The sequence below is a fragment of the Cherax quadricarinatus genome, chromosome 89, assembly GCF_038502225.1.
Source record: "Cherax quadricarinatus isolate ZL_2023a chromosome 89, ASM3850222v1, whole genome shotgun sequence".
Lineage (NCBI taxonomy): Eukaryota > Metazoa > Arthropoda > Malacostraca > Decapoda > Parastacidae > Cherax > Cherax quadricarinatus.
The window spans coordinates 13,339,006-13,352,853 of record NC_091380.1 but is presented as its reverse complement, the minus strand read 5'-3'; the positions used below and the strand labels follow the sequence as shown (position 1 = coordinate 13,352,853).

General features: G+C 42.7%; 1 protein-coding gene across 1 annotated transcript in view; it reads left to right on the top strand.

The window, feature by feature from the left end:
• The window catches only part of LOC128706080 (organic cation transporter protein-like), a 254,773-nt gene that overhangs the window by 222,681 nt on the left and 18,244 nt on the right, over nt 1–13,848 (top strand). Inside the window, exon 10 of the mRNA XM_070104211.1 lies at nt 623–804. Coding sequence (XP_069960312.1) covers nt 623–804 — 182 coding nt within the window. The remainder of the gene's footprint in view (nt 1–622; nt 805–13,848) is intronic.

The following is a 13,848-nucleotide window of genomic DNA, read 5'->3' as shown; positions in this document are numbered from 1 at the left end:
CACACACACACACACACACACACACATACACACACACACACACACATACACACACACACACGTGTGTGTGTGTCAAATATTTATTGTCAAATATCTATAAAATCCCCTGATAAAATTTACTGTTGTTCAGAACCAGGAGTGTCAAATAATAATTTCTTAAATAACAGTTATGTGTGGCAGCATATGTAACTTACTTCTAACTTTCATAATAACTTTCTGATGTATTAAGTAAGGAAATTATTGAATCCTCATTTATTATTGCAAATTCCCTAATGATGGTTATGTAGATTACAACTGTTGATGTCTTCTTCTCCAGAGAACATTTGTGTTTATAATGGAGGTAAAACAATACAATACATTTACCTGAGAATATTTATGTTATGCTAATTTGAACTCAGAGGAGATAAAAAGTCTGATTAATACAAGTATCATTTACCTTACCTGGAGAACAATATTTTTACTGAACCTACAAATACATTTTTTATTTCCTTATAAGGTACAAACAATGTAGTTTACATGTAATAAAACCTTGGTAGGCAGAACACAAAGTTTCAAGTTTGTAATGAATTACTGCCTCTGTATTTCTGTAATGCCTATTTTTTCTGCCCATTTCTTATAAAAGGTAATTACTGGTTGTTGGTTGTTCTGAGCTTGTTGGGTAAGTTTGGAATCTCAGTAGCATATGCCACCGTCTACATCTACTCTGCTGAGATCTTCCCAACTGAGTACCGCACTGTAGGAGTTGGTACTTGTTCCATGTGTTCTCGTCTTGGTGGTATTCTGGCACCATTCATTGCTTCTCTGGTAAGTCACTACCATAGTTGGTACTTGTTCCAGGTGTGCTCTTCTTGGTAGTATTCTGGCACCATTCATTGCTTCTCTGGTAAGTCACTACCATATTATTTATTAATTATACAAATTTTAAATGCTCATAGTTTAAAGTACTTAATTTATTTTTTAATTTTTCATTTAGTTTGTCTTGAAATATTTAACAATATAGAGCCTACTAATTATCGTTCATGTACCCGCAAACTTGCAGTAAAATGGTACAAAAAAAAATTGGAATCTGTGCCATAACTGGAGAATGACTCATCTGATTGGCTTCAAATTTTCACCACTGGTATGGCTTGCTGAACACAAGACTCACGCTGCTGTTGGCTGCCATAAGACACGGTTTATTTTTAATAAATAAAAAAATGTTTGTTCTGACTGTCTTCCAGTTTTATAGCTGCTGCATCATTCCTTAAGATGTTTTATATCTCACAATTTACTATTTTTTTTTATTATCACACTGGCCGATTCCCACCAAGGTAGGGTGGCCCGAAAAAGAAAAACTTTCACCATCATTCACTCCATCACTGTCTTGCCAGAAGGATGCTTTACACTACAGTTTTTAAACTGCAACATTAACACCCCTCCTTCAGAGTGCAGGCACTGTACTTCCCATCTCCAGGACTCAAGTCCGGCCTGCCGGTTTCCCTGAATCCCTTCATAAATGTTACTTTGCTCACACTCCAACAGCACGTCAAGTATTAAAAACCATTTGTCTCCATTCACTCCTATCAAACACGCTCACGCATGCCTGCTGGAAGTCCAAGCCCCTCGCACACAAAACCTCCTTTACCCCCTCCCTCCAACCTTTCCTAGGCCGACCCCTACCCCGCCTTCCTTCCTCTACAGACTGATACACTCTTGAAGTCATTCTGTTTCGCTCCATTCTCTCTACATGTCCGAACCACCTCAACAACCCTTCCTCAGCCCTCTGGACAACAGTTTTGGTAATCCCGCACCTCCTCCTAACTTCCAAACTACGAATTCTCTGCATTATATTCACACCACACATTGCCCTCAGACATGACATCTCCACTGCCTCCAGCCTTCTCCTCGCTGCAACATTCATCGCCCATGCTTCACACCCATATAAGAGCGTTGGTAAAACTATACTCTCATACATTCCCCTCTTTGCCTCCAAGGACAAAGTTCTTTGTCTCCACAGACTCCTAAGTGCACCACTCACTCATTTTCCCTCATCAATTCTATGATTCACCTCATCTTTCATAGACCCATCCGCTGACACGTCCACTCCCAAATATCTGAATACATTCACCTCCTCCATACTCTCTCCCTCCAATCTGATATCCAATCTTTCATCACCTAATCTTTTTGTTACCCTCATAACCTTACTCTTTCCTGTATTCACCTTTAATTTTCTTCTTTTGCACACCCTACCAAATTCATCCTCCAATGTCTGCAACTTCTCTTCAGAATCTCCCAAGAGCATAGTGTCATCAGCAAAGAGCAGCTGTGACAACTCCCACTTTGTGTGTGATTCTTTATCTTTTAACTCCACGCCTCTTGCCAAGACCCTCGCATTTACTTCTCTTACAACCCCATCTATAAATATATTAAACAACCACGGTGACATCACACATCCTTGTCTAAGGCCTACTTTTACTGGGAAAAAATTTCCCTCTTTCCTACATACTCTAACTTGAGCCTCACTATCCTCGTAAAAACTCTTCACTGCTTTCAGTAACCTACCTCCTACACCATACACCTGCAACATCTGCCACATTGCCAGATGTTGCAAGTGTATGGTGTAGGAGGTAGGTTACTGAAAGCAGTGAAGAGTTTTTACGAGGATAGTGAGGCTCAAGTTAGAGTTAATAAAATATTCATTGATGAGTTTAGATCAATTACCAGAAAATGTCACTTCAGATCAGCTTCAAACCTTCTACATAGGCTGAATTTATTAAAGTACAGCTAAAAGCACTGGTTTGGTAATATAGTTGTGGATGAGTGGAGCTAACTCCCGAGTACCGTCATAGAAGCTAAAACGTTGTGTAGTTTTAAAAATAGGTTAGATAAATACATGAGTGGGTGTGGGTGGGTGTGAGTTGAACCTGACTAGCTGGTGCTACTGGGTCAGAAGCCATGCTCCTTCCTTAAGTGGAGGTGACCTGATTGGGTGGGCCATTGGTCTGAGTCGGGGGTTGACACGGACCTGCCTTGCATGGGCCAGTAGGCCTGCTGCAGTGTTGCTTCTTTCTTATGTTCTTATTTTCTTATGTTCTTACTCACTTTGAGGTTTGTAAATTTAAATTTGTCAATTTAAACGAAAATTGTTTCCCATGTAATACCTAGTGAATGACTCTTCTGATCGTCTTAAAACCCTAAATGCTACTGTATCTGAATTAGAAGAATTTTTGTAATAATTTCATCAAATTAAATTTTTCAAAAGAACAATTCTTAAAATATTCGGGAAAATTTTAAATAGAATGTAATTTACAAAAGTAATTTGGGAACGAAAATGTGTTTTTAAGGTTTATTAAGGAGAGATTTTCCTGTTATTAGCAATATTCTTGTGTAATGTGTCATGTGCAAGATTGATAGCAATATTAACATGAGTGGTGCACTATACACAGCTTGTGTAATGTGTCTTGTGCAAGATTGATAGCAATATTAACATTAGTGGTGCACTATACACAGCTTGTGTAATGTGACTTATGCAAGATTGATAGCAATATTAACATGAGTGATGCACTATACACAGCTTGTGTAATGTGTCTTCGACAAGATTGATAGCAATATTCGCATCAGTGGTTCACTATACATAATGCTACACAGGTCATTCCCACATCTTGTTTACATGTAATAACTAGAGAGAAGTTCTCTGGTCAACTTCAACATTTTATTTACATGTAATAACTAGAGAGAAGTTCCTCTGGTCAACTTCAACATTTCAACAGTCATGTTCCTTACTAAGAAGGAAGTTGGCATATTTACTATGCCATAAACAGGCGATATGTCCGGGATGAGTTTGATCCAAGTAAATGGACATATGATCAATTAGCTCTCTTAAGTAATATTTTGGCATAACATAATCACTCTCGTGGTACGAACTTATGTTCATAATGTCAGGGCCTTCTGAGGCACAAGTAACTTTCCTGCTTAAGTTCTAAAGCATCAGATAGGGGAGCTCTCCTATCTGAAGATTGAGACACATATGCAACATATGGGAATCTTTACTCAGGAAACGTTTTTCCACACAGTGGCTTCATCAGTCCAATACAAAGCAGGTGTAAAGAGAGGAGGAGTTTGAGGTAATCAGTCCCTCAGCCTGGAGTCGATGTGTTCAGTCCATCAATCTTGTAGAATGTACAGCATAGGGCCATAGACGTGGCTTATATGCTGTAGTCAGGTGAGGCGAAGTAGGAGGAGGCGGGGTCATAGTGGAACCATCCACTAGTCGAAGTAGGTCCTCGTTCAAAGGTTAGACAATAGTTGAAGAATACTTTGTAACAAGATCCCATGATGCTGCAGTGTCTGACAGTTGTGATGAATACACATTGATTCCAGGCTGAGGGACTGATTAGCTCAAACTCCTCCTCTCCTTACACCTTCTGCTTTGTATTGGACTGATGAAGCCACTGTGTGGCTAAACATTTCCTGAATAAAGATTCCTATATGTTGAATAAGTGTCTCAATCTTCAACTTGTCGGTTTTTCAAACCATTCATTCAACATCCTGTATAGAGAAATCTCTAAAATGGGAAGTTGGTAACTTGAGTGTTTGACTCCCAGTAATTATGGCTACCGATGTTTGGTTCTTGCTTACCACTAACCCAATAGATAAGCAATCATGGGGTATTCATCACTTGACCCTCAGGGAGAGCAGACATGCGCAGTGCCTGCCCCCTACCATCAGTTAGTGTCACTTTGGTTTTCACAACATGGTGACACACGGACGATGCTGGGTAAATACTATTGGCATTGAAGATGTTTGTGGGGATTGATTTTCCCAATTCGGCACAGCTACTGTTACTGGCTATCATCAGGGATACGTATGGTATAGCAACTGGAGAGCTATACAGAGTGGCATTGAATGGGGCCTACAGAATCTTCGTAAAGTTCCTTAACAACGGTGTTTATTAGGATATCATCACAAGATATCAAAACGTTAACATGAGGTGAATCCGGCAGTAACACTGAGACTACATGATGTATCTCGATTTTTCACATGGGTGAAAATTAGGAATGTGCTGTTCAAAGCAGATGAGGCGGATCTACGAGCTGTATTTGAGAAATGCGGAACTGTACACCTGGCAATGATGGGTACATGGAAGGATGGATCATATGCAGAAATGCCTGAGGGTAGTTTCTCACTGAAGATGACGCTATGACACCCTATACCTTCATATGTGCAACTGGAGGATTTCAGGACACAAGTACTTGTCACATACTCAGGGTAACAATGGACATGTAGATTATGTGGTGCCTACGACCACATTGCAGTGAACTGTCCTCGTCGTCGGGATGCACAGGAGCCGGAACAATACCAGGAATCATTAGGGTGTCAAAGGGCGCCTGTGAGGCCATCTGCAATGGGGACATCAGGTCACATGGTGTGGAGTGTGGAGGATGATGAAGCATTGTCACAGGAAGATGCATGAGCCACGCTGACAGGCAAGCAGGAAACTGCAGGGACGACACAAGTTTTCCTGAGTAAGGCGCCACACAAGGACACAGGGGATGTGAGGAGCGCCATAGACTTGATGATCCATGACCTGCTGGGTTCCCCAAGAGAAGTCTCTGTAGAGGGCCTTGTAGGTGCTTTGGAGTATGCTCCTCCCACTGTGCAAGTGGTGGAGGATGTGTCAGGGTCCAGTATGGACGACGCCTTGCAGCATGAAACTGTAGAAGCAGAGGTGCATGACGCAGGCTTTCAAGAGGTTGTGCAGAAGAGGACCACAGTGCCTCGGAAGAGGGTGACTGCATCGTCGGACATAAACAACATGCTTACACCAGCCCAATGTATAGAGAAGAAGGTTTGGGCCAATGTCGATGAGCGAGGCCTTGTTGGACACAGGGATAAAGGTCCTGTTAAAGGAGGCCACAAATGTCTGGCTGAGGGCCTTGGGAATGTCCGGAGGAAAGAGGACAGAGGTTCCACAGTGCATAAGGGTAAACCTCCAATTACAGTTTCAAGAGCCTCACTATAAATGTTAATGGTTTAAGGAATGAAAGGAAGCGCGACTGGTTTCAGAAATTTGTTGTATATTGTGGAGTGGATGTGGTGTTCGTACAAGAACATAATAATAAACCTGGATGTGAGTTGGTGATTGAGGGCTTTGTTGTCTATGCAGGCCATTTGCCACGTTCGAAAGGGGGTGCTGCAATTTTCATAAGGGAGACTAGCCTGTTTAATATTCACCATTGGGAAGAGGGAGGAGAGGGGAGGATAGTTCGCATGGATGGGTGGTGGGGAAGAGTGAGAGTATCTTTGGTGTGTGTTTATGGTCTGGCAGAGAGGAATAGTGGGGTTAAAAATTACTTTGTTCAGGATGTACTGGTTTATCACTTGCCGGAGATTGCGGTGGTGGGAGGGAACTGGAATTGGGTGATTTGGTGTAGGGATATAGAACCAAGAGTGACGGGGTGTTGTTCAGAAATGTTGGGCGAACTGATAAAAGGAGTGGGGTTGGTAGATGTAGTGGGGGGTACAACATGGAACATCGAACACACATTTGTATGGCAGGGATACGCAGCTCAGCTGGATGGAATCTATATTACTAGACCAGGGTTATGGATGTGGGGTTTTCGGATCATAGGGGCATCATGGTGACTTTGGATTGGGAGGGGTTACCACATAGGTATAGGGGTTATTGGAAATTAAATATATGACTCTTACGTGATGATGAGGGGAGGTATTATTTGCGAGGTTCTGGGGGGAATTGTGGGAGGGTGGGAGAGAGAAGGGTGATGTGTTGGCTTGGTAGGGCACTGTTGCAAAGTCGAGGATCTGGGAATTTTATGTTCATCTGGGGCTTCGAGAAAGTCAAATGGCTTACGGACTTATTAGGTATATCGAAAGGCAATTACGGGTATGGTATGAAGGGGGGTGGAGGATATCTGGTGGAGGATATCGTAAGTTTGAAATATAGACTCAGGGACCTACATAACTAGAGGTTTGATGCAGTGTGGGTATCGGGTGATTTGGAAGAGGTATTATGGGGTGATGGACCATTGGCATGTGTCCTGCATGGACAGACACGATGGCATATGGCAACAGAAATGGTTGGGCTGCACGTGCATGCTGCAATGGCGGGATAAGTGGAGGGACAAGAATTGGGGTCAACTGAGGTGATGGGTGGGTATGTGGGTACTTGGGTTGCAGATTACATGGACAGTGTGGGTATAAGCGAGGAGGCTACACGGGAGATGGGGAAAGTGTAGAGTGTGTGCTTACCGAGAGTGATAGGGCGTCGATGGGTGCAGCCATCACCGTGGAGGTGTGGGAGGCTTTAATGAGCATGTGTCGAGGAAAGGCCCCTGGTATTGACGGTTTGCCCAGTGACTTTTATGTGCAACATTGGGGTGTCTTAAAGGATTTTTTGGTAACCTTATTTAATACTATGAAGACATGGGGGGAGTTAGGGGCGTCACAGACAACGGCAGTAGTTGTATTAGTACCGAAAGGTGTTAGTCAGCCAACAATCAAGGAATATCGTATATCACTCATGTGTGGGGACTATAAATTATTTGCCAAAATTTTAGGTAATCGCTTAAGGAAAGTCATCAATAAAGTAATTGTTACTGGCCAATTTGAGGTTCCGGGGCATTCTATGTATGAGGGACATGGGGTCATAAGACGTTTTATAGGGAGTATGCATGACAGTAGGGGGGGTGTATTTGCGATTGATTGGGAGGCAGCTTATGATAGTGTGGAGTGTCAGATGTTGTGGTGCTTTATGAGATAGCAGGGTTTTGGAGAGAAAATTGTGCAACGGGCGCAGTTGTTATATAGGGATGCTGGTACGTGCCTGCAAGTCAATGGGAGGTTGGGAATGCATGTGAGGTTTGCCCGGGGTTTGAAAATGGGGTGTCATCTGTCTCAAATCCTGTTCGTTTGTTTGTAGAACCCTTTTTATAGGGTGGTGGAAAGATGCGTCCATGAGGGTATGTGGGAGAATAGAAGCGGTGGCCAACCGGGTATCATAGGATATGTCAATGACACAACGGTTCTAGTGAGAGGGAGGGAAGGTTTAAGGAGATTGGGGAGAACTGTGGATGTGTTTGAGGCAGTGACAGGTATGAAGGTGAATATGGAAAAGTCTAAACTTCTAGATTTGGGTGGGTGGGGAGAGGGGGACGAGATGTGTGCAGGGAAAAGGTGGCGAGTAGTGGACAGACTCAAGATTTGTGGGATTGTGTATATGACTAATGAGGTGATTGCAAGAGAGGAAAATTACACGTGTTGTGAATAAGGTGCTGGGACTCTTGAATGGGTTGAGGATGCATCACCTTTCTTTACATCAGTGGGTCATTGTGTGAATGCACTTTTATATAGGAAAATTTGGCATGTTGCTGTGGTGTACCCATTGGTATCAGGCAATGCAAGGAGGATGTTGGGTAGAGTTTTTAAATGTATATGGGGTTCGGGGTGTGACTGGTTAAGGAGGGAGGAAGTAACAATTCCAGTAGCCAAGGGCAGGCTGGGGTTAATTTCCCTGGGTAATAGGTTAAAGGGAGTTTATGTCAAGCATGTATTCAGGCGAGAGTATGGGGCTGTGTAAAGTGAGAGAAAATATTCAGAGGTGGTGGCGGGGAAAGGATCTATGATATTTTGAAGCGATTTTGCAGATATTTTTGCAGGCCAATGCAACAACGAAAATGAGGTTCGTGTCAATAGAAAGGAGGGTTTGGTCTCAGATAACGGTCTCTGTGGAGGGAGCTTACCCCATGTATGGGTGGGACAGCATTTGGTGACATTTGACGGAGTTACACTTATGTTCACACATGAGGGAAGTGATGATTCGATTCTTACATGGCATCCCACCATCAGGGGTGGTCTTAAAGAACAGATGAATTCGAGAGAGTGGCATGTGTTCATATTGTGAGGAGGAAGAGACTGCATTCCAAGTCATTTATTTCTGTGAGCATTTAGGAGTCGTGAAGGAATGGTTGGGGAAAGTGTTTCGACTCGTGGGAGGGGGTGGATTGTCAATTCTAAGGACTTTAAGTTTGGATCTGGGCGGGGTGGAGGGCAGGGTTCAACGGGCATTGGCTTACATAATTGTTGATTTTGTTTACATGTCATGGACGTTGCGAGAAAGGACAGTACGGGAAAGACTAGGGGCATTAGCAGCAACTTTTTATAAAACTAAGTGTTGCAATAAAGGGATATACAGAGGTAGGTGGGAGCGAGATTTCCTAGAAAGTTTCAGAGCTTTTAAATTGGGGGATTCATGGCGACTGTAGTTTCAGGGGTAGAAATGGGCTCGTCTCTCAGAGGACATGACATTTGGAGTATGTGTGGTGTATGCTTGACGAGGATGAGTTTTAATCGATCATGAGTGTGTGCAAATGGGGGAGGGGGTGTAAGGTGTGATTGCAAGAGCATTACTCTCAGTGGGGATTGTATGATGGTGGAAGTAGGGGCAGGAATGAACCTGGATACCATTCAGAATAAAATAGTTTCCTGTTGTGTAAGGTGTAGCATACCAGGTATTGTACTTTGAGACATCTCAGTGTAGGGTACCAAGACATAATGTTGGATTTGGCTTTACGTATTTATTGTATTCGTGTGTTATACCCACCATGTAACTTTTATAGTTTGTTGTGCAAAGTCGCACATTTTGTTGTCTTTGGTGTGACCTATGAGGACGTCACTATATATACTGTAACAGAATATTTTAGTCCCATATGATCTTTAAGATTACCTTATAAATAGTAATGTTATTGATTGTGGTGTGGCGCAACCTCATGTATATTGCCTTGATACATGCAGGTATGGCCCCTGGATGTGTAATGTAAAGGAAGAGTTCGGGTATGGATGCATGTGCTGGGGTTGTGTTGGGGGGAAGAAGAAGTGGGTGATGTTACAGCGGGTGTGCTTTTATGTACCTTTCATGTACTATGTCGAAACATATATTACTGAGTGCAGGAGCAACGTTCTACATGTTTTTCACAGGCTTTCATTGTGTGGATAGTATAAACATTGTTATTTTTTTATCACTTGACCTTGGTTATTTTGCATATATGTTACTGTTCCATGTACCTGAGGTTTTCATATTTATATCTAATGTACTCCTATGTTTTTTTTTCTCACCATGTGAATTATATGGTTTGTTGAGCGAAGTCAGTTATTGCATTGTGTTTAGTGGGACTTCTGAGAAGTTCTCTATATGCTCTACAAGGGATTATCATTATTACCAAAGTAATGCTTCCGACTACCTTTCAGGGTTGCTATGTTTTGCTTGTGGTTTGACATGTTTTAACAATAAGCATCCCTTAGGTATAATTTGTATTTGTTATTTTTGCCTATATATTTCTAGTTTGTGTACCTGAGATTTTCAGTAAAATATAAAAAATAATCACGGGGTATAAAGTACTATATAGTGTATGTCTCTGCTCTCTCTTCCCCATTGCTATTGCTATTGGCGACACCATTACTGGGCAGAGTGAAAAGACTAATTTTGGCAGGCTTTGGTGGGTGCCTTCCTATAAGTTTGGAACTATGAAAATTGGTTTGTCTCCTTCTAGGGTATCGGGGCCGCCAAGATCATCCACACGACTGGAGCATTTTTTTTATATTTTATTTAAAACATTGCACAAATACAAGGAGGTATAAAAGTATAATAAAAAGTATTACTATTGCCTGTGTTGACACACAGCTAATGCTTCTCCCCCCTCCACTCACACATTGAAAATTATATCCACATTCACCAATCTGAAGAATCATAACATTAATTGTACATAAATTTAGGATCATATCCTGAACTCGTCAGTAACTTAAGCAATAAGTATTTACAAACATTGGTGGTACATGAACACCAAAATCACAAAACATTAAATAACAAACCATTAACAAATATGAACATTACATTTCTAAACACTTGTACACCTCTATAAGTAGAGGAATATACACCTACAAGTTATAAATATCAATATTAATGTTGCCACTGTGAAATTCAAGCTTTATAACAACAGTGCTAAAGTGCAGTCTATGGACATCTATAGTGCTAGTGAAAACACTACATTACTACATAATTGGAAAACTACAAGGATGTATCAACATAGTAAAAGAATACAATACTAGGACATGAACAAAGATTCTCCACATGGTACAATGTGATTACAGTAAATTAGAAGCACCATACCAAAACCCATTGTAACAACTAACACAATGTACAAACATACCAACTATTATCACACATTCCACATAATGATAATATAACAATCATGTACACCAAAAAAAAAATACTAGGCATTTGCTGTGTCTGCGAGCACGTGCCTAACTAGGACATATTCAAATAAAAAGTTTTTCAGAGACTTAGATGATATACAACTGTACATTGATCACAGTTGCTCTTTGCTTAAGGGTTAAATGGTGAGGTCGCAGCATTCCTAAGCATTGCTGCACCTGGTCCACCATCCTGTTCAAATTCTCCTCCCTTGCTGCACACAGGTCAGCCTCATAGAGGACACCACAGATTTTCAGACTCCCAGCATGCCACTGCACGACATCACATCCCCACTCCACCCTCCCTGGCCACTCTCCCAGCCCCATGACCATCAACTTATCCAGATTTACTTTCATCCCCGTAGCTCCCCCAAACATGTGCACGACCTCCCCTAATGCCCCTAACCTCGTCTCCTCGCACACCAGAATAGTTGTATCGTCCACGTAACCTACTAAACCAGGCCAAAGCTTCTGCACACCATCCCTTCCCCCGTTTCTTAGACGGTCCTCCACCATCCTATAAAATGGGTCCTGAACACATGCAAACAATAGTTGCGACATTGGACAACCCTGCCGAAGACCCCACCCCATGTTGACAGCCTCACTCACACACCCATTGATTTGCACCAACGCTTTTGCTCCCGAGTACAATGTATCCACCCACCTTACAATTTCTTCCCCAAAACCCTGTCTGATGAGAATATTCCACAAAGATCCCCTTTCTACCCTGTGATACTCCCCTTGCTAATCCAATGCCAACAACCCCCTCTTTCCCCCTCCATATCTTCCACGAACCCCTTAATGATCCCATGTCCCTCTACCATTGACCTACCCGGCAACCCAAATTGAGACTCAGACACCACCCTCCCCACAACACATATAAGTCTATTCCCCAGGATTTTCACAAACAACTTATAATCAGCACAGAGCAATGAAATAGCTCGGTAATCCCCAAGGGTACTCTGCTTTTTGCCCTTTAGAACAAACACCACCACTGCCGTTGCCTGCTGTTGACCCATCTTACCTCCATATTTCATTGCATTCAGTAACCTAACTAGGAATCCCCTAAGCAGCCACCAATGTTGCACATAAAATTCACAAGGTAAACCATCTATCCTGGCCGCCTTTCCCTTACTCATGTCCATAAGCGCCCTCCATATCTCCTCCTCTTCAGTGACCCCTCCCAGTGCCTCCCGATCACTCCTCCCCAGTTTCCATGGCTAATACCCACATACCCACCCAAGAACCTCCCCATCCACCCCACAACTTTCCCAATACCCTTCATACCATCTATCCACATATGCGCTCATCCCCTTTGTTTCCCGTAATACCTGACCCGCTCGAAATCCCCCCCCCCCCGAAGAAGTGACTTGTAATCTCAGGCTTGCAGTCATTTGCTGTTGCTTCTGGCCTCGCAGCATGCAAGCCGATGGCCTATCTCCCCAGAGTACCTCCTCCAACCCTGCCTGTACCTGCACTGCTGAAAATCACTCTTCTTGCAAATCCCTTATCCTTTCTTTCAACATTTGTATTTCATCCACTGGGTAATCCCCAGCCACCACCCCTCCCACATAACATTCCCGTAATCTAGTTTCCAAATAATTTGACAAGCATACCGCAGTTGATTAATTCGTTTACCCTCCCTCACATAAAACTGGTGGATTCTTGCCTTAGTCACACTGACCCACCATCCTACCACATCCTCTACAGTCCTCCCTTCCGCACAAAGCTGTTTCTGTAACACTGCAAAACCTTCCAATCCCTCCTCATCCCCCATAACCATCGTATTCAGTTTCCAATAACTACCATGCCTACGAGCCAAAGCCTCCTGACCCACCTCCACCATTACTGCCCTATGATCAGAACACACCATCTCAATGGTTTTAAAAGAGTCAACCAAAACCCTCTGCGATAGATATATCCCGTCAAACCAAGCCGCATATCCTCTCCAAACAAAAGCATGCGCCACCTCCCATATACCTCCTGTGGAGAAATTTTCTCCAGATGGGGGGTATCAGCCCCCTTCAGCCCCCTTCAGCCCCTTCAGCCCCTTTCAGCCCTGAGGGGCCCAGCCCTCTCAGAAGGGGCAAATATCTTGTTTACTGCTACAGCGAGTAATTGATCCCAGATGCAGTACCAGTATGCGACGTGGCTCGACACTCCTTGCATTCCTGTGTTGCAAAGTGTAGCTTAATAAGAGACAGTCCATCTCTTACCTTAGCAGGACAATTAAGGAAAATCCTGCTCTCACTTTATTATCATGGTAAAGATAGTGTATATTGTTGTCTATGCTTAAGACAGCAAGAATCAAGCATTCTGCTTTGCTTCATGGAGGAAGTGGCAAGGAAGCAAAAGTACTAGGTCAGCTTTTCCTTTGTGCTGGGGGCAGTGACGGCATGGGGTGTTGTGGCATCTTCAGATTACTTTTGACTCTACTGAGAGTGACACTGACGTCAGGATAACCAACAAAGAATGATCTGTGCGTTAGTGTGAACAAAGTGTCTCATAAACATAAAACACAATAAACACTTAAGAGAAGTGTGATCAGCTTCTTTAGTGATAAGATTGTGAACAATAAAGACAAATCTTGTGGAAAAAAGTGTA